The sequence below is a fragment of the Centroberyx gerrardi genome, chromosome 12, assembly GCF_048128805.1.
Source record: "Centroberyx gerrardi isolate f3 chromosome 12, fCenGer3.hap1.cur.20231027, whole genome shotgun sequence".
NCBI lineage: Eukaryota > Metazoa > Chordata > Actinopteri > Beryciformes > Berycidae > Centroberyx > Centroberyx gerrardi.
The window spans coordinates 14,793,023-14,820,542 of record NC_136008.1 but is presented as its reverse complement, the minus strand read 5'-3'; the positions used below and the strand labels follow the sequence as shown (position 1 = coordinate 14,820,542).

General features: G+C 40.6%; 1 protein-coding gene across 1 annotated transcript; it reads right to left on the bottom strand.

The window, feature by feature from the left end:
• On the bottom strand, positions 1-27,480 carry dgat1b (diacylglycerol O-acyltransferase 1b). The gene is made up of 17 exons (XM_071916801.2): positions 27,177-27,480; positions 25,560-25,647; positions 22,608-22,648; positions 22,167-22,252; positions 14,761-14,813; positions 14,013-14,118; positions 8,005-8,133; positions 6,959-7,027; positions 6,711-6,814; positions 5,792-5,830; positions 5,360-5,401; positions 5,111-5,155; positions 4,102-4,214; positions 3,389-3,454; positions 2,836-2,923; positions 2,062-2,124; positions 1-1,461 (listed from the first exon to the last, which is right to left on the bottom strand). Exons 1-17 carry the CDS (start codon positions 27,398-27,400, stop codon positions 1,312-1,314), a joined length of 1,506 nt encoding a protein of 501 aa, XP_071772902.1. The 5' UTR covers positions 27,401-27,480; the 3' UTR covers positions 1-1,311.
• Between the last annotated feature and the right edge of the window lie 40 nt (positions 27,481-27,520).

Here is a 27,520-nt window from a genome sequence, read left to right as displayed (position 1 = left end):
TAACTCTTCGAATGTTTGTATTCATGAACATAATATATTTAGACACAGACATTATGATTTGCAGCAGTCCTTTGGGATATTAGCATGGAAAAAAAACACAGCAAGTGAAGGGATTCTTCTGTACCTGAGCTTAGATCCATTCAATGATTTTGCATAGTGTCTGGTTCATAGCAGATCTTGCAAAAACCTTTTAATTAAAAAAAAAGATAAATAAAAAGTCTTGGCATAGGATTGCTTTTTGTGTTGTATTAATGTCATTTCACAGGGACATAAACCTGATTGAATGAATGCTGGTAATTTTCACTCTGCCATTGACAAAGTAAAACGTGATGAAAATAAAAATTAACATTGATAAAATCCTATTAGCATACATTCATTTTTCCTAGAAGTGTTCCGTCTCATAGTAAAAACAGAAAGTTAAGGCCCCTTTGAGCCACTTTAAGCACAATGTTTCATAATCTGTTACTTCTACCAAGGCACTTGAATCATGTAGTCAACTGAACATTTGATAATATTCAGCCACACTTTCCCAACATGTAGAGAAATATTAACCTCAGTAACCCCAGTGTTTGAAGAGAGGGCGCCATACTGCTGCTGAGGCGTCACACTTAAGCTGCATGTTAAGCGGAAAGCTACACTCTGAAGACTGTCATAACCAAAAATGCATTGGTATAAATAGAATTACCATTTTCTTTACTTGTTTACCCAGTGTGGTTGAGTTTGCTCCATTTGACATAAAAAGAGAGACAGTCATATAATGAGAGAGAGGAAAAACTCGCACATCTGAACCCTCTCACTGTGGGTGCGCTGGAGCAAAACATCTAAGATAAAAATGTGAAGTTAATCCCACATGCTGCTCTTGCAATACCACAGAGTTTATCCATTCAAGTAACATTTCAGCCCAAACTGACCTTCATCAGAGATTTTACAAAGACATTCACCTGAGCGAGAAACTGTGACTGGCTGTGCTACTATATCATTTTATACAGAAGTGAAAACTTACATTCTTACTTACTTACAGTATTGTTTCATGACACTTTTGTGTCATGTACTGTAGCCCACTATGTCAGCGAAAGTTTTTTCACCCAGTGACCTATTCCTATCTGAAGGAAGCTGAAGGAAACATCTCACTGTATAGCGTGGCCCTGATGTCTGATGTAAACATAATTATTATCAGGAGTCATAATCCATCCTGCCCTTTAGAGGACGCTACCTGTCTGCTGCACTAGACACTAGTGGTATTTGTGTGTGTGTGTGTGTGTGTGTGTGTGTGTGTGTGTGTGTGTGTGTGTGTGTGTGTGTGTGCGCACGTCAGTCGGTCTCCTGTCTGTAGTGTAGGACATAGTAGTCGTGGACGTACATCAGGACGGCAAACGGTTGACCAATGATCAGTGACATCCACACTGCAGCGTTGCCATAGTTACCACGCAGGAAGCGACCAACCAACCAGGCTAATGGGAGCTGATAAGTAAATGAAAAGGGTAATAAATTAAAACAAATAATGGATGATTGTCATTGTAATGACCAATATCAGTCTCTGAATGTTTGTTAAATACATTTCAGAATGCATATTCTTGTGTTGTGTGACACTGCATCACATTATAATGAATAAAAAACTTAGTCAGGAGAGAACAAGAGGCACTTGAGCTGCCTAATGTCCTGCCATAATCCCCATGATATATTAAACATTCCCAACTAATTAGGTCATTCATTAAGCTAATGAATGCATTAATTAGCAAATATTTATATGCCAACATACTTGTCTTCATATAACACATGGGCAGTGTTAATATGAACTCTGGCATTAAGGAGTTATAGTTCAAGAAAACCAGATCTGCTCTACTCATCCTATCTAAACATTTTCTCTCCTCCACCCAAGTTTTTAACCCTTTCAAGCAATTAAAAAGAAATATACTTAGAAAAAAGTATAGCAAAATGTTGCACACAGTTTTCAGCAAAAAAATAATTATTTTATATCAATATAGTGCAGTCTTAATAAAAGGTTTGTGCTGGACACTGATGTTGTTTTATCATGTGTGATGTGTGTCAGTGTGGTCTCACCTGAGCCATCATGCCCATGAAGGCCCACAGTCTGAACATCCTCAGAGGAACACTCACTAGGTACTGACACAGGAAGACAGAGGGGGAAACTAAATATTTATATGACTTTTATTCTGTATTCTATGTAACACAGTGTGACCCTCCACAGAGGAACACTCACCTGAGTCAGATAGAGCGACCAGCATTATAATTTTACTGTTAAGCTATATTCTACATTATATACTGCAGTATAGGCTATCAAGGAATGGAATCTTATTCTCACTGCACAGTAAGTCACTCTGGAATAGAGCATCAGCTAAATGCCTAAAATGTAAATGTGATCTACAGTCTAAACAAAGTAGTATGTGAAGAGTAGGCTAATTATTCTAAACTCAACACCACACCAAAACTAAATCCGTAGACATTACTTTCTTTTTCTATTTTGGCTGAAAATCTGGAAATTCTGTGGTGTATTTATGTTTTATTGCTTATTTGGACGACCTTGTCTTTCTACAAAATCGACTACCCAGGTAAATCTGGGTATCTGACAGTTATGATCTTGTTTTGATTTCATCTGATAAATCCATTTTATTCATGAGGGTGAGGAGGAGAAAAAGCAAGGGAAACAGGTTGAAAAGGGATTTTTTGAGCCTTATTAAGACATTTGAGACATGAAATTTGCAAAAGAGGGTGAAATTCTGATATTAAGCAGATGGTCTTAATATTTCATAGACTCAACGTTCTACAGTCTGAACATCACCAGAGGAAGTGGTGTTCCGCCCGCTCAGCTCTTACCTCATGGAAGAAGGCAGACAGGAAGAAGACAGCTGATTGGCTGGCTATTTTACTGAAGCCCCTCCTCAGCAGGGGCTTGTAGAAGTGGCTTCAGGGGAGATGGATGGATGGATGGATGGATGGAGGAAGGAACAGAGAGAGATACAGAGTTAGAGAGACCAAGTTCACTCCTTTGTTAGTCAGTCAGTCACTCCCTCCCTTCCTCTTCTTCTTACTCCCTAACTCACCAACATGTTGTAACTCTCTCCCTCCCTGACAGGCGTTCAAAGTGGACCGGTGTAACGGATTAACTTGTAGAAGAGATAGCCTTTTACTCCCTTTGTCTTGTTTAATATAAACCTCACTGCGGGTATGTAGCGCTCACTGCAGGCACAATATTTATTACTGTCACTTACTCACTCACAGACAGATGGATCAGTCCGTTTCCCAAATAGATCAGTGTGCATTGCAAGTCTGTGTCCCTGTATCAAACCCACTGCTGTTCCCTTTGTTTAGTTCTACCAATATAAATCTCGTCGCTCCCTCCCACTGGGTTAGTGTGTGAATAACTCACCGTAAACACCACTTGTGAACAGGGATGTTCCAGTTCTGCCAGAAATACGTCACCGTCTCAGAGTTCCTGAAAGAGAAAGAGTCAGCAAACAGTGTTATTGAACCTTGAAAAAGTCACACTCTAAATAATATTCATGAGATCTGAGACAGTTTGATCAATATTTGTGAACATGAAAAAGTCTCTCCTAAACCTAGAACTGTGCAAGCCAGGCTCTAATCTGTACTGTCATGCAGGAAAGAGGAATTTAACAAGCCTTTATTGAGTGATACAACGGGTATGCTACATCAGGAAACAAAAGGAACAAAAACAATTATTTACATAAATTAAATCAAATTATCAATCAAATAACCCTACAGAGGGCACCATAAAGCCAAAATCCTTTTAAATGCCCTCCACTTCCCTACCTGACACAAAATACTGACACATAATACTGAAAATCCAGTTTACAAAGCTTTGTTCTCATAAGTCCCTTAAAAAAAAGCTTGCACCTGCCTGCCTCTACAAGTTCTGAAAAGTATTGAAAGGATCCTCCATACACACTCACACAAAGCCTCCAATTTACGCACACAAATACTCCCATGCACACACACATCAATGCACAACTACGGTCAAACTCGCAGACCCAGGCAGTCCTTCAATACAGTCCACCACACCTCAGTGCTGAAGTTCACAGCCTCACATCCTCTGACACACACACACACACACACACTCACCACCAGTCCTTGTAGAACTGTCTGTCTCCAAAGCGCAGCAGCTCAGCGGTGAAGTTCATAGAGGAGTGGAAGAACCAGTAGAAAAACATCAACCACAACAAATGATTAGGAACCTAAAGAGAGAGAGAGAGAGAGAGAGAGGAAGGATTCATACTTTGAATAGAATATATGTGATTGTGGGATTGAGTGTTGATGGTGAGGCAGAGAGAATCAACAAGATGTACCTGCACCTAGTACACCTCTACCTGTATATCTGTGTGTTTCTGTCGACACTGGCAGAAAAGCCTGCTGCCTGAACCAGGGAAGCATGCCTGTATGCCCGGCCTGAACAGGCTACCACTACAGACTGTGAGACTGAGGGGAACATTTATCTTCAGACTGTGGAGTCCACACTGAAAGGGCAACAGTGGCTGGTGGTGTGTAATGTAATTTATGTTCTGTTTAATTTATGTTGGCACCAAATAAACTACGAGGAAGAACCGCAAGCAAGTCTCCAGCGTCCTTCCTACCCACAGAGTGAACAGCCATTGTGCTATATAATATATGAGAATATGGGAAATGTTCTTATTCATACTGTATGTGACACCATTCTCAGCATAGTCCTGCAGAAAACCTTGTATCTCCTGTGTGTTTACTGTTATTGAAAGCTGTCGTTGTTCCTCACATTGTGTTTCATGAGTCAGAGACGAAGCCAAATCATTTAATACAGTTTAGTAAATGCTGTCAAAGTATGAGGAATCCTCAATTTGTGTAACAATAACTTTTTGGAAAGACACTGATGATATGTGACCGCTAAGTCAATAAAGGTGACTGTGATTCTGATGATAGTTGATTAGCTGTGACCGTGATTGCAGTGCTGTGTTATGCCTTTGCCATACTCCGCCATTAGAAATGAATGGGAGTTGTAAATCTAAAAACACTTGTAATGCTGAAAAGCTCACAGCCAGCCTGAATAGTGACAATAATAGTAAATAGCTGTGGTGTCGTTGTGTGTTGTGTCTCTACTCACAGCTAGTCTCAGCAGTCTCTCAATCATCCTGGACAGATCCATGTCCTACAGCACAGGAAGAGAGAGGAGAGGAGACTCTTGTCACATGGGGACCCAAAAGACACAGGCCTGTGACCCACCGCTGGTCAGGACCCAGAGTTTAGGAAACAAGGCTCGGTAGTGCATTGAGTCATCCTGTGACAGGCTACGCTGCACTGTTGCGTTGTGTGGTAATCTGCATAAGCTTCACTGCCATTCTTCCTTCCTTACCTCTAGTGGCTTCATGGAGCTTTGAATAATGGGAATCATCCACTGACCGAGAGAGGAGAGAGAGCAGCGTTACAAAGACCAAGAATGAATTCATACATACAGTAAAATAGGGGAAAATACCATAGGCATATCACTGTGGAAAAAATACTACACTCAAATTAAACTTCCAATGAGAAAAATACATTTGAAGTGTAAATTAGCAATCAAAATGACATTTGATCATCACATAATTTCTAGCATGGAAAGATCACGTATGACATGTCAACAAATGATGTATCAATGTTATATCTTCATGTGCTAATCAAAACATACATCAAATTCATATCATATTATATTTTTACACTTTTTAATGATGATGTTTAAAATACTTGAATAAATACAGAATGATACAGCACTATGCAGTCAGTTTGGGATAACATGAGAAGGTTGTACCTGCTGAGTCAGACCCACTAACAGCTGGGTGAAGAACAGCTGGGGACAAAGACACATATTGATAGAGTGGGTGATGCGTTTTCACAGGAATGTTGTTGTTTTCCTGAACTTTCCCCAGTAAAATCAACAGAGAACAAGGAAGATACATGAAATAGCTAAAGGAATAATCAGGACCTTTTCAAATTACTCTGTATATATTAATATACTGTCCAAAGCATTATGTATACACAATCAAAGTCAGTACACATTTCACCCATCATCACTGGACACATGCAATTCATTCTCCTATATTAACTATTCATTTGTTAAAGACAGAGGTGACACAGAAAATACAGTTTGTGTTGTTGTGATCACATTGGAGGAATAACCAAAAATATGTAAAGTGAGGATTACAAAGTTCTTCACAGTATGTTGAGGACATCTCCAGCTGTGACGACATGTCTACATTTACTTTAGATTTCAAAAAGTAGTGCAAAAGTACTTTGGTTATGTATGGGAACAGTGACTGTACAAGTGACATTGGTCAATGCACTAAAAGTCAACAACACCAGTATTTCCCTCCTAATGGTATATTCTAAAATATGGGTATTGATTGAAATACTTCTTACCAAAGTTCATAAGCCTTGGTCTAACTGACTCATGGGCAAGGGGCTTAAATCCTGTTTCTTGTACGTTGAAGCAGGAGTACAAGTGATACCTCCTGGACAAGATGCTAATCCATCTCTTAACATCAAACAGTGAGGCATCTGGTCTCATTTTTTTGTGTGTTTTGGCCAGGAGTCAAATCTCAAACCCCCAAATTTCAGAGCAAATGCTTTAACCACTAGGCCGCTGATGTAGTGACCTCATCACGCAGCTAAAGCTAGTGTTTGTTGGCTGACACTGACATCACATATTTCAGACAGCCTGTCTTCCTCACCATCTCAAACAGTCTCCTCAGCAGGAAACTCATGCGAATCGTGGGAGAGCGAGGGAAGTTCAGCTCGTAGCACAGAGTCGGAGCGAAGACAAAGTAGTACAGATCTGTAGAGATGGAGAGGGAGGTCAACTTGAATGTTTGACAAAACAAAACAGTTCAAGTACATTCATAACTCAATGATGAATGACATCAACAAAATCAGATCAATTCAGTTTCATCCAAAATAGCAATAACATACAGTTGAGTACCTCTGATAGTGAGGTTGCCAGGGTAACAGACCTGACGGTCTCCTCCACTGAGGTGCTGCGCTGAGGGACCTGTGGCAGAAATTTTAAATTGATATATAAATATAGAGTTTAACATCTTAATACTGCAAATTATATAAATATATTGCATTTTATATGAGAAAAAATAAGTATTACATAACTGACATTAATTGCATACATACAGCAAAGTCATGACTAAATGTTGCCACAAGTTGCTAATATCTGTCTACCTGAAATAACAGATCTAAAGCAAAATACTGGTAATCAGTTAACATTCACCACAACCTTGCCATAACCTAATTTGCATAAGGCATACATTTTTTTTAGCAATACTTATACATTAATATCATATATATTGCAAAATCCTGCTGCAACATTGCATTAAATACTGGGCAATGTTTGCATTTGGTAATTGATAGTATAAATGAAAACACACGCATACTGAAATCTTAATTAGTCAGTCCATCAGTCCGGTTTCATTTCAATAATATTGGTATGCTGAAAGAGACATGAAATGTTAAACACATAAGATGCCAAAAGTAAAATAATTTTGTTTTAAATAATCAAGATTTTAAATCAATCATGATTAATAATCAAGATCAAAATTTCTAGCAAAATAATTAGGATTATCATTTCAGCCATAATTGTGAAGCCTGCTGAACTCAGACTTTCACCCGTGTATCTAAGAGCTGCAGTGTCAAGACTCTGCCATTAGATGTCACTGTCACAGCATGAGCAAGAGGAAGGGATCGATGGGGCAGGGGGCCAATTCACTTACAATCAAATTCAAAACAGAGACAGAAACTGAACTTAATTTACTAATACTAGTGTATTCACTCTGTTATAGTCTGGATATGCCAACCCTCTCTTACCAAAATATTTTTTGATGAAAATGAACTTACTAAATGTATTGAATTGAAAGGGGTTGAAGCTAGCCTTAGTTTGCATGCTTATTTGGTTGTGTGTGCACTTGCTCACACACCTGTTTGTGTGTGTGTGTGTGTGTGTGTATGGTGGGTGTAACTTACAGGACAGTGATCGGGCCAATTTCTTGGCCTTGACGGTGCTCAGCTCCCTGCACCACATGTTGACATCCTTATAGGAGTACAGCTTCAGGAAGAGAATGGTGTAGGAACTTAGAACGAACGCACTGCCAACTGACAGACAGAGAGAGGGAGAGAGACAGAGAGAGAGATGAAGATAGTTCATGCTTTAACATCTTGATAAGAGTAAGAGAACGCACTACCAACTGACAGAGAGAGGGAGGGAGAGAGAAGAAGCAGAGATGAGGGACGGGAGTGAAGGGAAAAGAAAGAGAATGAGAAAGAAGGGAAAAGGGGGCAGAGAGGGAGGAAGCAAGAAAGCAGGAGAAAGAAGAAGAGCGAGAAGGAGGATGGAAGGAGGAAAGACGGAGGGAGAGAGAGAGAGAGAAAGAGAGGTCATCATTTGATCTTGAACAAACAGCAAAGCAGGGCCAGTAAAATAAATCATCACAACTCAGTATGAGAGCAGTCTAACTATGCCAAGGACGTGATAATATAGTCACTGTTGTTTATCAGTGTGGTTATGTGTGTGTGTGTGTGTGTGTGTGTGTGAGTGTGTGTGTGTGTGTCAGTGTTTGTGTTTGTCGGTCAATATAAAGGATGCTTTGATGTGAGATTAATCAACATATTTTGCCAATCGTGCACACATACACACACACACACACATGCACGCACGCACGCACACACACACACACACACACACACAGGCCAAGCGAGCAGTTTGCCTAACAGGGTTTTATCAATAGTCACCATATGCTAGATGGAAACAGATCATGCTGGACACACATGCACACATACACTCACACACACATGCATTCACTCATTTACTCACTCACACACACACACACACACACACACAGACAAACAGCAAACAAGCATGGGCGCACACACACTCACACACACACAGATCTCGCTGGTGTGCCAACAGGGTGAGGTAGAGGTCAGCACACCTGGCATCAGACCACAGCAGATCTTATCCATTAACCATCTGCCTCTCTGGCTCAATATGGCTTCTAGACAGCTAGATAGTGATCATAGGAACACATATGGAGGCGGGGCTAAACTGGAAAAACATGCCAGAGGGGTACACAGTCTCTCCCACTCAGAAACTCCCATCCAAATCATGAATTTGTCAGACTGTCAGTGAAACATGTCTAAACATCTATTTTGAATTTTTGAAACCCCGTCATAATCTTAGCTATGCTGACTCTTTGTTGAGTCTTTGTTCTCAACAGACTCTAAAGGACAAGCGCTGTAACGATTCACAGATTCAAATCAGTGTGCCGGGCTTAAAGGGGAACGCCGCCCATTTTCAGTAGTAAAATATGTCTTTCTCTACCCTTCAGGGAGCGCTGTGATCATAGGCAAAAAGTCTGAATCGGTTCTAGAGCCAGAAGTGCCCAGCTGGGTCAGGTCACATGGGCTGCTGACGTACCTCGGGTTTCCAATTTGGCACGGCCTCGTTTCAGTCCAACGTAATGTCAATGTATGTTTGGATCTGAGACGTGGCGATTTGAAAGCAAACTGAGAGAGGAGTGTCTCCATTTGAATGAGCCAAATAATTCTGAAAAAAGCAACAGTCTCACGGATATCCACCAACATTCTCTGTTTTATGAGAATTTCACTGCTACGCTGTATGTGCAGAGATGGCCAGCCGTCACCAAGGTAACATTGATTTATTTATTTCTTTTTTACCCCACCTTTTTGCATCTTTCGCTCTCTAAAGTTGAATCTGTGAAACTGAACTCCCTCTGCCATAGACTTTTGATAGTCTGAGCACTTTCTCTTCCTCTACCGCCATGTTGGTTTGTTGTTGTTGTTGTTGTGGTTGATGTAGCGCAGGCACACTCATTACCATCCACAACAATACAGCGTAGCAGTGAATACTTGCAACAACAGAAACTACCGGTGGATCTTTGTGAGAAACAATTACCTTTTCTTTTACAAAACAGTCAACACTTCAGAATTATGTGGCTCATTCGGATGGAGACACACAAATAAGCTCTCAGTTTGCTTTCACATCGCCAGGTTCACGTGTTAGATCCACACTTCCATTGATATTTCACTGGACTGAAAATATGCCAAATTAGAGGTATGTCAGCGGCTCATGTGACCTGACCCAGCTGGGCCTGGCTGGCAATGCTGGCTGTAGAACCGATTCAAACTTGCTCCCCAAAGGGTAGAGAAAGACATAATTTACTACTGAAAAAAGCAGAATTCCCCTTTAATGTCTAAGATACAGCTGCATTGATTCAAACAGCTTGTATCGGGCAAAAGTTGGGAGGGAACTGCAGGTGAATAGATGCGAGCTTCTCTCTATTGGAAAAGTCCAATACTATTCTGCTACATAATAATGTCATTTACTCTGTTTCTCTCCCTCTGAGTCCGTATGCTTGTCTCTGCCAGTGAAGGTTAACATCACATGTCCTCCTGCCCCTCGCTCAAAGAAAACAAACTCTCTCCCCTACCTTCCATGCTGCTCTGCCCATTGTTTCGTCAAGGATGTTGACTGACGGAGAGCAAATATACAACGCACCAAAAACACTATAAATTGCAAGTGTGGACACATACAAAGGTATCAAAATGTTCTTCAATGCTTCACTCGCCAACAGCCCTGCACGGTCAAAATGGATTCCTGAAGCCATTGCACTCTTTATGTGTGTGACCGTATAGCATGATAGAGAAAGAGGGGTTTATACACCTGCTGCACTTCACTGAAAAGTCCATCTTATTACATCATATCACACCGCATCGGATTGTATCAACACAGGGCTGAGTTGAATCGTATTAAACTGTTGGCTGCTTAAAATGTATCTTAGGTTCATTGAATCGTTGATTCTGTATCAAGATGCATATCGACTCTGTCTCAGAAGGACAGATACACACCCCTAGTATGAACTGATAACTTTGTGATATTAACAGGCATAAGAAGAGACTGGCAGCAACGCTACCCAGGAAGTAACATGATGGTCTGTGCGTTGTATTTCCTCACTGTTCTGTATTTTCACTTACTAATTTTGCTATTTTGTAATTCTCAGCCTAGACAGCTTAAGAAATCCCTTGCAGCAGATGTGTACACAGTCAAGCACATCAAAAGCAGTGGAAATAATGAAATAATGCCAGCAGACAGTAGCTAACAGCTTCCTCCACCAGCTGAAAAGAGCTCTCAAAACCCTCAGAAGAAATTCAATAAAATTTGAAATTAAGCTTGGTATCACATTCTTGCACTCCACTTCAGGTACCATGGCTGAATACTGGTTGCATAAGCAGAGTGTCTTTCCAGTGTTATTTCCCAGCTCACACACACACAAACACAAACACACACACACACACACACCTGCCCTCTGTCATTGCCCTTCCTGTGTGAACAGCGGCGCTGAGAGGAGAACAGACAGACAGATGGACTGACTCCTTTACTCCTTCACCTCCCAGCGAGAGAACAGATGAGAGGAGAGGAGAAGAGAAAAGAAGAGGAGAGGAAAGGAGAAGAGAAAAGAAGAGGAGAGGAAAGGAGAAGAGAAGAGAAGAGGAGAGGAGAGGAGAGGAGAGGAGAGAGGAGAGGAGAATAAAGTGAATGGAAGAAGCAAAGAGAAGCAACACAGCAAGCCTCTTATAATGAGAACGGATTGAACTTTGAAAGAATGAATGTCTAAGACAACACAACTCCCAAAAGTCTTGCTGTGGAAGAGGAATGACAACCAAAACATCATTAACACCGTTACGTACACTATAAACCCACCATCTGTCTCATGATCGGGGTAAAATGAGATGCGTCCCAACTGAAACTTAGAATAAAGGTCTAAGGAATGAGGCTATGCCAGAAAGCTCGCTGTTATCTGAGCTAAATATATTACCTTAACGACATGAAATACTCCTGCTGTGTCGTTTTTGTGGGCTAAATGACAGATGTGACCTTGGCAGTGAACAATTTTAAGTTTTCAAGTTCATTACAAGTTATGGACACAGTGGAAGAGTGTATACAATGATAGCCATGCTACAAGTCATGATACTACATATATTTAGCATAAAGGTGGCAGGTTGGCCTGGGGGAAGAGAGGATGGCCAGTAACTCAAAGGTTGCTGGTTCAATACCCATCACAACAGGAGTATGCATTGTTTGGAAAATCTAATCTGAGGGAATCACTTTGTTCCAAAATGAGACCATTTGAAAACACGTGCATCTGACAAAATTATTGCTGACGTGACAATAAAATTCCCTATTAAATGTTACTGAATGTTATTAGCTTTCTTGAGCCAATTAATTAACCAAAGAGTAACATTTTAGAGGATAATAATCATTTGCATTTGTCAAATATAAAATGATGTACATCAGGTAACTTTTTTTATTTTTTCAAAAATAGATGTACAGTATAGTGCTTTGGAATGAAACCCTTCAAGTGTTTTCATGCAAAGTATAGTGTGCTGGTGTATCATGTAGTGTACAGTATTGTCATTTATGATGGGCTGTATTGTGCGGTCTGTGGAGGGCAGCCATGTTGCCTGTCAGGCAGCCTGATGAAGACAGGAGAAAGTGACCCTTGGACGACCCCATACTGTAAACCACACCCACCTTGGCATCTCTCTTACCCTCCTCTCTCCTCTCCTCCTCTCTCCTTTCTCTTCTCTCCTCTCCTCTCCTCTCCTCTCATCTAATCTCAAGGCCAACTGGATGTAATCCAGTCATGACCAACTGGTGCCATTAGCACTAACAGACTCCAATTATGACCCTGTATGAGAGATTTCTTTTACCACACTGTGAAACTGGTCAGCTGTTCCTTTGAAGGTCAAGGATACGAATGTCCTCTTAATCGTTTATACTTTTATATTATTTTCTATTTTATTCATAGAGCTATAATGTTAGCTATCCCTGCATCAATTAATGGCTAGTGGTCCAGTTGTATATGAAATTTTCTGAAATTTACATTTTTAGTCTGTTATTTTTCTTTGTTCTTTGCTATTTGGCACACTGAAAAAAAAGTGGTAACTCTTCCTTGTACAGTGCCCCTACTACTAGGTATTTAACAGGAAAATATGTGGTAAAAATAGTAAATTACCAAGTAATTAGAACTGTAACTATGTAAGTACATACTTAGAAATCACATCTGAATTATTTAAAAACACGTCTTCTATTACTTATTTAAAGTAGCTACATTTTAGTTGTCAGAGGTTTAGGATGGTAACAGTGCAACTTGAATGGCCTAATTCCTAAAGAATTAGGCTACACTTTCTTAGAAACACCTTCTCCATTACCTATCAATTCAAAAACAATCTTATCAATAGGTACTGAAGGTTAATATTGGCAGTAGCCCAAGTTTAACTGTGTATTTTCTAGAAATCAATCCAACACTTTCCTATAAATTAGTTTTTCTTATGTAGTAAGAAGTAAAAAGCCAATACAAAAGGTAGTAGGAACTATTGCGATGTTATTCGTAGTTTAATGGTAAAGTTGGTATTTCCCTGGAGTCATGGAGGAGGCTGGAAGGCCAAATGAATGAAGGTGTATTTTTCTTATTGATTCTTATTTAGCCAGGGAAGTTAATTACACACACTTTGTTATGTACAATTAAGGCTTCATGGAGTAGTTGCTGGGAGGGACTCGGGTCTCACACACACACATGCGCGCACACACACACACACACACACACACACTGCTACGACTACTACTGCTACTTCTACTAGAATACTGTAATGAGCAGCTCTACAGGAGCATTTGAGGCATGTGGGTGGCTTGCTTAAGGGCCCTTTAGCATTTCTTGTTCTGAAGCCCAGCTAATTTAGACTACTGCCACCCCTAATGATGTAGCTAGTTAGTTAAGTTTGTGAGAAGTTTAAAAGTACAGCTTATATCTATCTGGAGTCACAGAGAGAACCAGTTGTAGCACAGCAGCAGAAAAACACATGTAGTGGGCTAGAACAATGGGCTGTGTTCTAGTAACTGGGTGGTTAGTGGTAAGGCTGCAGAGTTAATTTGTTAATGGTAAGGAACATTTTACCTGGAGTCATGGAGGGGACCAATAGGACCACAGCAGCAGGAAAGCATAGGATGATTGACAGGTTAATACAATGGACCAGCAACCCCACACGTTCCCTGAATGAACCCTGGACAGAGAGAGGGAGGGCGTTTTTACATGAAATCTGCAATTACAGTATGATGCTCCATTTTCAACCACTGTTGCCCCGCTTCTGTCTTTTTTTACACTGTGATTTAATGGACTGAAGATTTTATTCACTCAGTGAGTTTTTGATACAAGCACTAACGGGGACAGGACAGCTAAACATGAGTTTTCCAAGTATATGTTTACATTTGTAACGATTATTATCCATAGAGTAAAACAGAACTACATTTCAAGTTATGATGATCTAGTAAAGTTCTAAAAAGCGTATGTTCCATCTTCATGTCAAAATTCATGTCAAATTTCAGATTTTCTCATTAAATTTTTGCAGATGCGATGGGGGGAAAATGTCAATGAACTGTCAGTATTACAGTTTTAGAAAAAATAATCCCTTCTGTGTGTACAGTATACAAATATAAAGGCTGTTGCATGTTGTTCAATGTTGTCCATTCACAGACGTTCAATGCCACACCTACTCCTTGACTCCTTGCCCACAGTGAACTCTGAACACCCTGACAGGGTGGCGCTGAGTAAACAAACAGGAAATGTGAGAGCGCTCTGTCTTATAGCCCAGTTAAAAGCCAGAGTGTGCTTTAATGCTTAGAGAACACAGTGCTTATCAACTCACCATTGACAGCTGCCTTTCTGTGTAGAGAGCCACCAGAATGAACACATTGGACACTGTGAAAGACAATAAGAGAGACGTCAGTTCTTCTGAAACAATATTACAGGTATTACAAGGTTTTTTGTTTTTTTTTTCCCTCACAGGCCCACTTCTGATCGGTCCCTATAGAACAGGAGTATGAGCCGAGTCCCAGAGGGTCCCAGTCTGAAAAGGTTAAATAAGCCTCATGTCTCTGGAATCTGACACAATCTTGTTCTCTTGGAGACAAGAAATGAGAGAAGGCACAAAAACATTAGATACCATTTGGCTTTTTTCTGCTAAGTTTCAATCTGCGTGACATACAGTATAGTGGAAAAAAAATCTGATTTCATCTCACAGCTGCAAACGAGGTCTATATGACATATGAAGCAGAACAGACACTGAACACCAATCCATCTGTTTCAGTTTCACATTCATTGACAATGCTTGAGGACCGAGAGATGAGTTATAAAGCATGATTCAAGTGAATTAAGCTTAAATCGATGAGAGACTAGTAGGGTCAACCACCTGTCCTGTTAACAAGACGATGCTGGCACACACACACACACACACACACATTCATACACACACACACATAATCACAAACCCTCACATGCATACACAGCAGCAGCCTATGAAAGAAATGAGCCAGCACTAACAGAGCATATGTGATGCACAGCACACACCAACTGCTAGTTGTGACAGGGCTCACACACATGCAAGCGTGCGCACACACACACACATACACACACACTGCACAAACCTCATATCCCCAATTTGTTTTAAATATTTATTGTCAGTGACAGCTGGTCTTGTCCCATGTGTGTAAAAATGTGACCAAGCCAAGCCATTACTGATCCAATATGGATGTCAATAATGCATGTATCAACTGGACAAAAACATTCAATAATTTGTGATAATCTGCAATTACATGTTGTGAGCATATTTTGTAGTGGGTATTCCAGGGAGAAGTATTATGCACTATGCATTCAAATCCAAGAGGTTGTGGAATAAGCTGCACAAAGCATCTCCAAGGAACGTCTCATAAGCCTCATGATCAAGAAGCAGCTACAGCATAATGAATGCAAGCTAAATTCCTGAGAAAGAAAAAATGCAGAGGACTAGCTTTGCATAAAAGGGTACCAACAGCTACAACATCCAGGAAAATATGTCTCTCATATTGGAAAAAAACAACTTACTGAGGAACTGCTTTTGAAATAATGTCATTTTGACTTTCCGGGCAGAGAATATAGCTCATTACTCTTCTTCACTTGAGTGAAAGTGCCTGCAATTCTGAAGGGCACTATACACATGGCTACTAGGCATCTCTCAGAAACAGTATCCAAGTTTTATTGGTAAAACTATTCAAAACACCCCCCTGACCCCAAGAATGTGGTAGAGCTTACAGTAATTATGGATGACAGTTTTAACACAAATCTTTGGGTAAATCTTGATATGAGAGCCATAGCAAGGAGACATTCAGATCACAGAATCTGCAATGATATTGTAACAGGAGTAAGACCAAACTTGATTTGTGTCTTTCACAAAGTCCTATCATCAACAGCAGCAGAAAGTGCAGAGTTATGCATTGACATGATTGACATAATATGCATTTGCACTGAGCATATTTGTAACTGTTGACGTCAACTAGCCTGAAACAACAACGTTTTTGTGTCATTTACAGCATTTCCATAACAACAGCTGGCTGCATATCTTCATCTGAATCTGCTAGGAGATACAGTAGGATAGTCTGTAATTCAAGAACATACCAGGAAACATTTATTACAATTATGCAAAATATGGTGCTGCTTTTGCCATCTCATTGGGTTTAGTCATAATCTGGAGTTAACCTGAACAACTAGGCAATATCGCCGGACAGTAATTTGATAGCCGACTACTAATGCTAGGTATTACCTATCAGAGCACATAACTACAACATGTTGAGTTGGTGATTCTGAAAGGTTAAGTTATTGGTATGAAATATGTTAGTTGGGACTGGGAAAGTATGGAGACAAATTAATAAAATCAGCTTCATGAGATGACTTCAGATAAGGTGTTACATATTGTCGCTGTCAGATGAAAACCTCATATTTTGGTGATTTTCATGTTTTAATTCCAAATGGATTACATGCTCCTCTATGGCTGAGACAATTCTACAACCCTTGGGTTTATGAAACCTTTTTAAAACCAATTAGGGAAACTCAAAAACACATTGTAGTCGAGCTAAAAACAAGGCTGTTTTTCGTGGTTCATGAAAAGCACACAACCCTGCCAGGATTTAATGAATTTGTAACTTTACAGAGTGTGGAGAAACAGCTGAGGAGACCTTTAATCTTGATTTGACAGTTACTGCACAAACTTGCAATGATGGATTGGGTGTTTTTGGGGGAGCATTAGATGTGAATTTAACAGTTGCTACTGAAGTCTTGTGCCATTTTGTCAAAAGCTTTTCCAATATCAAAAGATATTGCAGGGGTGATTTTTTGTTACAACCAAGATAAATGTTTCAGACACTTTAGTTTATTTGTCAATAAATGCAGTAAAATAAGAATACATCTTTCGAGCCACTACACAGTTTTGAGTTAAAGAGACTAAAGCAGTCAATAAAACAGTTCATTTACAAGACCAAATCTTTCAAGAAAGTTGTAAATTGGGATGATATCATGTCTTGATTTCTAACTTTGGCAGAGAAATGTGTTCATTAAATTATTAGGACTGTCCTGGACCTCGAGAATAACATGAATGATAATGAGCAGTTCTCAGATAAGTTAATTTCAGTATTCAGTATCAACCCTATCCGCCTCACTCTACTCCACTCTCACAGAGGTCCTGCTGGCATCACCCTCACAGGGTGGAGGGGGCAGCTGTTACCGATGTAGGGAAACACTTTCTCAGTGAATGTGTCATCAAAACGGTGTAGCACCTCCTGGGTCTCAACATCAGTGAACAGCACAGATCCACCGTCATAATCCAGATGCACTCGGATTCTCCGGGGTTTGCGGGTGATTCCCAGAGGCATCCCCAACTCTGTTTCCAGGAAGCTCAAAGTGTCTAAACTCTCGTCTGGCCTGGACAATACTTTGTACTCCCCTTGATCAAGTTGGATCATCCATCGTCCACCTGCCAGCTGATCGTACCGGTCAATACCTTCAGCTGCTACACCTACTTCCCAGTACTCACCGTCTCCAACCTCAACGTCCCAGCTGTGAGTTCCTGAGTCAAAGCCCTCAGAGCCCATGACCCCAGGACACTCAAACCTTTCTGGGTTGTGAGGAAGCATCTGTTTATCCTCATAACCTATGAATGTGACGCTGGTGAGATCCTCAGATAGGAGGAGACTGCAGTCTGCAGTGTTGGGGTCTAGAATCACGGGGGTGTAGGACGCAAACTTCTCCTTCATTTTCTCCCACACTCTGAACGTCAGGTTGCCAATGTGTTTGGGCGCGTCTATCAGAGCTCCAGTGACCTCCGGTGGTTCATACAGTGGGAGCTCCGTTTCTTTTATTACGGCCTTGTACTTCTGGAGGAACGAGATCTTATGCTCGGGAGATGTCATGTCTTCATGAACTCTCATCGCCTCCTCTGTGATTCGGATTTTGTCTGAGAGGTTGAGTATCTCTCTTCTCAGCCACTGAATGTTCTCCTCCATCGCACAGCTCTTCTGCCGTTCTTCCTCCCTCAGTGCAGCTACCATGGCCCTCTCTTCCTCATGGAGAAACTGGTGAAGCTTCCTAAACTCCTGCCTGATCTGCTTCTCTGAGCGCTCGGCCTGGACCTTAATGTGTTCTGCTATTTCATTGCAGGTCACTAAAAATCCCTCAAAGTCCCCACGCTTGCACAACAAGGCCTCGTGATTAGACCAAGCTAAGCCCTTGAGCTCCACAGCGGCTTTGTTGATGGGTCTGAATCTGTGTTCTGTGTGGCTTTTTGAGTCCTGACAGACAAGGCACACTGGCTGATGGTCATTCAGACAGAAGTGCTCGAGTGTCTTACCATGCAGACCGCAGAGCACCTCAGCCCCTGTAAAAGCTCTCTGATTTTGCCCTTGTGAGTAAGCCTCACACAGGTTCCTAAGGGCCAGATTCCTTGGCGGTTCCCTCAGTGAGGATCTTTTCCTGCAAACTGGACATTCCCGAGCTCTCCTCTCGGTCCAGTATCTCTTCAGGCAGGCTCTGCAGAAGCTGTGGCTACAATGGAGAAGAACAGGATCTTTGAAGATGTTGTAGCACACAGGACAGGACAGATCCTCCTCTGGGAGAGACAGTCTGGTGGCCATTTTCTCACCAGATGAATAATGAAAAGCAGTACAGCTGGAATCCAAAATATCCTCTTGCTTGGCTTGTGGTTTTCAGTGAGAAGCCTTGATCCACCAAGTTGTTTTAGGATTAGATGGTTACACTAAAGATTAACTTTAATAGGTAGGTAAGACCATCAGATAAGCTCAGGCCAAGATGAATGAATGAATCTTCCCTAAATGCACCCTCTTTTTATACAAAAGAGGCAACAACACAGCTGATGGCTGCTCAGAGCTGAACCAATCATTACAGCCATTAGGATCATTTAAATCTGTTTTCCACCCATCACAGGTGAAACCCATCCCCAGCCAACGAAGGTCCTACCCCCACCCAATTACTGGTCAATGGCCCCAGCTCCAGCCATCTTGAAATCCTGGTATGATAATGACTAAGGGGGAGGGGTAGAGTATAGAGTATACAGATGACAGAATCACAAAAGTGTCTTATGAATCTCGTAGGTACACAACTCAATTAATTATTGTGACCATGAATGGTTGGTACAATCTCTTTGTATGTTTTTGTCATTGAGGTTGAGGCAGCAAGTAAGACAATAATTAAAGATAGACAAGTCTGAAAGTTGTAATGCTGGTCTGAATATTTGAACACTGGTAGAACAATACATGAATTCATAAACTGACAAACGTATGTGACAATGTGAGTACCCAGGGCAAGTCTTCTGAGTTATAACTGTTACCACTACAATGTAAACAACCTTCTCCACAAAGCCAGTTGGCTCTGCAGTACCAGACTTTAGAAGAGGCCTGTTCTTGATCACAAAGACTGAACTGTCCCAAGATCATATAAATGCATACTGTGCTACTACTACTGTGTATTTTTTAAACAGCATAGCAACTGAAAACAGAATGCAATTGATTTCCCACTTTGGTCTCTTTTGAAAACAGGCCTGTGGAGCATTTATTCACAAACAGACCAACTAAGCAACTACTGAGCACATACAGTACATGCATCTAATGAGGACAAACAGCACAATTAAGCATCTGTTAAAGCCTCACATCAGGTATCTATGGAGAAGCTTTTGAGGAGATTAAATATGTGTGAAAAGCACGTCCACTGGGTAATGTGTCATATATCCTATTATCATTCTTGAAGTTATAGTGACTTTAAACAAAAGAGAATGATGCAGCTCTTGCTTTGGCCAACTCTTGTTTATGCCACATGTCAAATCCAGGTTTTTACCCCATAAAACATCACTCATAAATGAATAAATGAACAGCAAGTGATCAAAAAAGTGATGTTAAATTACTTTTAAATTGTGGAAATCAGTGATCAGTAGCAGTTTACTTTTCTTTTGTAAATGAAATAAACAATGAAATTAAACTATACTTAATTTTTGTGGACACCTGCATCCTTGTACCTGGATAGCAGACTCAGGTAGGATTCCTTTAGAGTAATGTCACTAGCATGGTTTTTATTTTGTGCTGGCACTGGAGATTGAGGACTCTCCAAGAGCAAACAACAACAACAACATTAAGGGACAAACATAAGGCTACTGGAAGTCATTTGGAAGCCCTGAGCAGGAAATGACAACTGCAATGAAATGCTTTAGATGAGGGAAAACTAAAACATTTACTGTAGATTTTCCATCTTCATTTAAGTGGCCAAAAAAAAACCCATGGGTGGGCCATTTAAGTGTTTACTAGGCCGGGGTTCTACACTTTACTGTTTTTGCTTGCTCGTTTTTTGATACATTGCAGAGATGTTCTATCACTTTTTCCCTTTTACAGCAGGCTACTATAAAGTGTAGACTAGTCATTTACTCTCTGTGTGTGTGTGTGTGTGTGTGTATATATATATAAGTTGCCGCAGTGACTCTAAAAGTACTCGGTGTCCTCGGGGAATGAGATGCTTTACTGTCCATGCTACTGTAAACAGACTCCCATTCACACCTGTCTCTTCTTACCCGTCCTCAGTGCAGTCATTTACACAAACTCCATCCATCTCTCTCTCTCTCTCTCCCCTCTCGCCCTTCGTTGATGCAGTAGTTGTCAGCTCTGTCCCTCTCTACCTTCCCCACTCATCTGCTCTCTCCCTCTTTTACAGTGCCTCTCTTTTTTCATCCCTTCATCCCTGCCCTCTCTCCAGCCCTTTCTCTGCCTCTCCTCACCTCTCTCCACCTTCCACTTAATGCTTCACCTGCACCACTTTCTCTCCTTTCCGCACCCATATCTCTTTCTCTCTCTCTCTCTCTCTCGCCCCCTTCCTCCTTTCTCTCTCCCTCTTCCTCCCTCCGCAGCACAGTATCAGTGTGCAGTATGTAGGGCAGGTAATTGTCCCTCAAGAGACAGTGTGAGCTGCGCCACTGCAGACTTTTGCTGCTACAAACCATAAAAATAAATACAGAAAAACTCTGAATAAAAGAAACAACTAAGCATATTTGTGTATGTCTTAAAACAAGTCGTGTCTTGAAATAAGGCAGATCACGCCACCTGTTTCAAGAAAAACTTGAAACAAGTTCAGTTCCACTACACATAGCTAAATTATGTCATCCGATTGGCTAAATGCTCTCAAAAAGAGATTTTTATACATATAATACATATGAAATACATATTCATGTTTTTTTTTTTTGGTTAACTGGTTAAATATAAATACTTAGGGACACGGCCAGATTTAACTTTATTATTAAATGTATACACACTCAGTTACTCAAAGCAGCATCTGACACCAGTATTTCCCTTATCATTTATTGTAGTTATGGTGGTTGGGGGTCATTTTGGTTTTGGTTCAACATCCATTCCTTTTTTTAGTCCCATTTTTGGTTCAAGTTCAGGTTGTCGTTGTCTTTTCATTTTCACATTAACTTTAAATGGTGACTTTTTGTTGTGGTTTCCCACCACTGCTAAAATGATGAAGGGAAACATTGGATTCTGTGATGTCAGCACAAGTATTCATAATGTTGAGGATACTCTGGAATTTGACAGTTTTAGTTTGACATTTTACATCTTTATCACAGGAAGTGTGTTGTTTGCTACACCTTTGCTATTACAGTCAACATTTTGGACTGGTGAATTTTGCCTCACTGGTACGTTGACTGAAAACAATCAGTACAGCTTTAAAACCTGTTAAGTGAGTACCTACCGATTACCAGGCATGCTGCTGGCCAGCTATAGGGATCCTTCACAAACAAGGAAATCACCTGAATAGGGTCCACCAGAATACCATACCTGAAAAAACAAACCAAACGAATCAACATTACATGTATATGTGTCATAGCTTTATATGCAGGGCTGGATTCAAATCACTTTTAAATCAATTCCGTCAATTCATGCATAGAGCATAGAGCAGTATTGTCACATTCATCTTATGAGGAAAAAACCAAAATGAATGATTTATGTTTAGCAAATTATTTGTGTATTATTTTATATTTTAGACGTGACACAAAGAAAGAATGACTTACACTTTGTATAAGTAGTAAGATAAGTGATAATTTGCATATCAGCATCATTACAGAATTGGTAGTAATTTGTTAGGAATAATAAATATGAATATACTTTTTCAAAATAATATAGGTTTACTTACTTTAACAGGTTTTCTAAGAAGAGGCGAGCATTGCTCAGCACCTGTAACACAAAGCAAGCGTTAAAGATATTCAGTCTATAGAGTCTGGAGTGGTGTAATAGTACGAAGCTAGATGGGGTTAGCAAGGTAACTTCAGGTTTAACCTTGAGCGTCTGATGTCATGAAGGTGGTTCACTTTTAAGTGGGGTATATCACCATGGTAACTCAGGCTGCACCTAACTTGCACTTGAGCAGGTTATGTTCGGATCCAAACATAAAAATCCTCACCAATCAACTCTCTAGAAAAATGGCATCACCACTCCTAGAGGATCCTGTGGACTTTATTAAAATAACCTTTACTGCAAAAATGTAATTTACAGAACCATTTGTGAACAGAAACATTGAACTCAAATGAGTGAGACAAGTAATAAAAAGAACTGTACAGGGGAAACTACTGAATTAACAGATAGGAGAAGACGGGCTGTTTGCAGGGTGACTGTTTAGAGACTGACACGATAATTTATCAGAGATATAATAAATGTTTGTAGTGTTCCACTCTGGCTATAAAAGAGGGATTCTATCAAACAGCAGGTAGCTTACATTAGTTTATAGTAATTAATAATTAATAAAATTTACTGTTAAGTGGAATGAAAGTCTTTCATAGGATTCCCTTGGGGGAACATGAGGCTGATTTTGTGAATAGAAAATCTTTTCACAGCAATGTGACGACAATATTATATCAATCGAAACTATGCCCACTGTGCCTCAATGACAGGGCAGCAATAAACTTTTTTTCATTGTTTTACTATTTTCTGCTATTTTTATTGCTTCTTTTTAGTTGTGTGCTTACATTCTATTTCCTTATTCTATTTCATATTACTTTTGCCACTGCAACGACCTAATTTCCCCACAGGGATCAATAGTTTTATCTCATCTTAAATCCACTGCTCTGGATCTGTCCATGCTGCATGTGATTGGCTATTGGCTACAAACCCTGCCCCTTTTATGTGAACACGCTCACAGCTGAATTGGAAAATCCTGGGTTAACTGCTAATACATTCTCTCATTATTTCCCTTTTTGTCCATCCTTTCTTTATCCTCCTCTTTACTTTTTCCACTTGTCTCCCTCTTTCACCTTCCCCCTGTCTCCGTCTTTCCTTCTCATCCCCTTCAACCACTCCTTTTCTCTCTTCTTTTCCTCTCCATCATCTGTTCTTGTCACTTTTCTCCTTTCCTCTCCCTGTCCATCTGTTCCCCTCTCTCCTTTCCTCCATTTCCCTGCATCTCTCCTTCCTCTCTCCCATTTACTTTTCTCTCCCTTTCATCTTAATTTAATAAAGCATCCTTCCATCTCCCCTCCTCTATACTCTCCCCATCTCTCCTTCTGCTTCTCCTTCCTCTTTTCCGCCTCCCCCTATATCCCGCCTCATTCCTCTTCTCACCCCTTTCATCCTCCTCCTCTCCTCCTCCTCTCATTCCTTTCATCTCTCCGCCTCTCTCCCTCCGTCTAAATGGATTGTAATATCTCATTACCCGACACAAAGGCTCCATGCCTGGGGATGGGACAGAAGTTCAGTGGGAATGAAGGAAAACCTCCTGCGATGAACACAACGATCTGTGTTCAAAGCCTGGATTAGCAGAAAGCAGCGTTCGCTAGCCTCGTCTCCTCTCCCTTTCTCTCCTGTTCTATCGCTTCTCCCGGGCAAAGAGGAGGAGGAAGAGCTGCAAAAGGTGTTGAGCTTGACATGAACCCCATCTTCAGACCATGTCAATCTTATTGGTTTACACTAAATCATTTTACTGCACTTGCACATTGATGTTTTTGAGAAAAATCACCTGTTTCATGATATTATGGTGTTTTGACGTGCTTACTCAAACTCAAAACAAGTAAAAGTGTCTTGAATGACAGTTTTAAGATTTTTTGTGTTGTGGTTATTTCTTAAAACAAGTCATTGTTTCATTAAAGAAGCAATATTTCTTGAGACCAGAAAAATCATCTGCCTGTGTTGCAACACAATTTGCCTAAAATATCTTGGAACAGGCCTGATAAGTCTCTATTCCAAATAAAACCCCTTGCTAAGATTCTCATTTTTTGCAGTGCGTCTAAGCTGGCAGGCAACCACATCTGACACAGAATCAGACGCGCTGAGGCTGCTGAAAAGGAGCGGGTATTTATAGAAAGATCTGGAGTAATTCTTCTTTATTTCATTTCATTTTAAGTCATTTGATTCTATTAATCTATGCGGGTGGATTATCCGCTCGGTGACCGCTTTCTCTTTCTGTTTTATAGTGAGTTCTGTGGTGAATTAAAACACGACGAGAGAAAGCTAACAGAATTTAACTGATGCTGCTTCACTTTGATGAGTAATAAATAAAGGTGCAACTGGTCATACATTTCAGTTGTTTGGATAATGTTGAATCACTTAGCTGGATAATGTTGATTACCAGGTTTCAAAGTCCCAACCAGAGTCAAAATAAGGACACCATAACAAGTAAACTCGGCATTGCTCTTCATGGCATGGAATCAAATTGAATCGTACCATATTGTATTAATTCTTATCCTATCAGATCACATAAAAAATGAATGCAATCATACTGAATCGTTGACCTGCTCAGAGATATCTTTCCTGAAACCAATCGCTAACTATATATCAATATTCATATTGAATCGTCTAAGAAGTTGAGATTTAGGTGGTGTACATGTGTTTGCACTAGTGATGTGAATCTCTCCTTCTTAAACCAATTCAATATGAAAGAGTCTCCTTATTCAGACCCAGTGCAGGCCTGTTGTTTGGTTTTATATCGGGAGTTACTGTCAATGTGTTTCTCTTTCTTTCTGCCTCACTGTACCACTAGGCAGTCCTTTTGTTTTCTCTCCTCTGCTCTGTTAGTTTGTTTTCACTGTGTAAGCTGTATATTTGTGTGCATGCGTATGTGTGTGTTTCTTTGTGTGTGTGCGTTCTTTTGTCTTACCAGCATGACAACACACCAGTTGAGGATTCCTCTGTAGTTGCTGTAGCCACTGGTTGAACTCAGTAGGGACTCCTGTAGCTGGTGACAACTGGAAAAATAAAGTGAAATGGATGGATGGATGGATGGATGGATGGATGGATGGATGACACAAAGACAATCCAGGGACGAATGGATGAACAGTCAATAAGAAAATGAGCTTAAGTTAAGCCTATCTTCGTTTGATTCATCTACAGCCTAATGTGGATTACACATCAAAAGATGAATATGAGGCAAAAAAAGAGATTGTTGCTGTCTATGGGCCGTCATTGGCCTCCATGTTTAACCACGCTGAAACAATGACATCAGCAAAAGAAGACCAACTTTTACTGACTGTCGCAATACCTTTGCTGCTATATGAGTTTTAAAAAATAAGTGGTATTCTTCTATAAGCCGTCTGAGAAGAAATGACAACAGATCAGTTGTCAGATAGAGAACGTTCAGTTTCCAAAATCTGGGAAAATTTAACTCTTAAAAGTCACAAAATGTACATGATGATGATAATAGTGCTGCTGCCAATAATGATGGTGATGATGAAAATCTGTTTAATCCTTGAGTCTCTAAGGATTGGAGGATAGATGGTTATACAGACTGAATATTAAATGCATGTTACAATGGTCACACATAGCCCAGTGGGTAAAGCATTGGGTTAGGGGCCACTAGGGCCACCTATGAATCAGGAGGTGTATATTTATAAATATTTAATATGTAATACTTTCACACTGCTCTGGTGTTTAAACAAAGTTTGGTTGATATCTACAAAAATGCAAACAAATAAAACTTTCTCAAAAATATGACACAGCAGCAGTTGTGTTATCTAAGACAAACAGGAATACAATTTGGCAAGGTTTTTCCTGTGCAGACTAAAACAAAATCAGATTTTGAACAGGGGGAACTACTGGTGAAAGTTTGGTTATGACAGCCGATTAGCGCTATCAGGGTAGCACCCAAACTCTGATAATTGATCAGTAAATGTGTGAAGGTGTGTTTGGGTTGTGGATGGGTAGACACAATTTGCCATAGATGGAATAATGGTGGTGTGGGGAGGAGAGGAAAGTGGAGGGGAGGCCCTAGTCTCCCCCTGTGCATAGGACCCAGAATTCGTAGCTACGCCCCTGGATAAAGGAATTCCTTGTTTTGGAAGGCACACAGATTTTCTGTTACTAGGCTATTACACTACACACACAGACAAACTCCTGGTGCATGTGCCCGTGATACTGCAAGATTTTTCTTTATTCTGACACTACAGGAATGAAAGACTAGATTATGAATGAAAGTATGAATGAATGAATGAATGAAAACAGAAAGAAAATCAACACAAACGCACAATTACTGCAACTTGTTTGGCACGACCCCAAGTGTAGATGGATATTTACACTGACCTGACATAAACCTTCCTTTCTTAGCAGCACGCGAAAACAAAAACTACTGCGACAGTTTTCTATCGTGATACTAGCCAGTGCCTGGTTGGAAGACAGTGGTTCGTATTGTGTTAGCATTGTGTCAAGATTTGTGGTCAAAACAAGCCTCCAAAGTCGCCTCAAATGGAACAACACATTCACAACTTTTTTCCCCCCTCACCTCAGCCTGTAACCTGGGTCATTCCTCCGTTTCTTTTTCTCATTCTTGGCTTTAGACTGAGCTGGTTCCCAGCCGTCAGGTTTGCTGTCGTCAGCGGTCACTGCGCCGTGACTCGCCGCTGCAGACCGCCCGTTCATCGGCTGCAGACTCGCCCCTCTCCCCGCCGAAATAGTAGCCCTTCTCCGGCGACTTGTTACGGGCCTGACCGCGTCCGAGTCGCCCATGTTGAGAGAGAAAAACAACTATTCGCTCCCACGCTTGACTGAAGTTCACTTCAACAGTTTACTTTGGGCAGCAACATGTTGCTGCTGTTGCATGGGCGTAACGAGAAGGAAGTGGAGGGG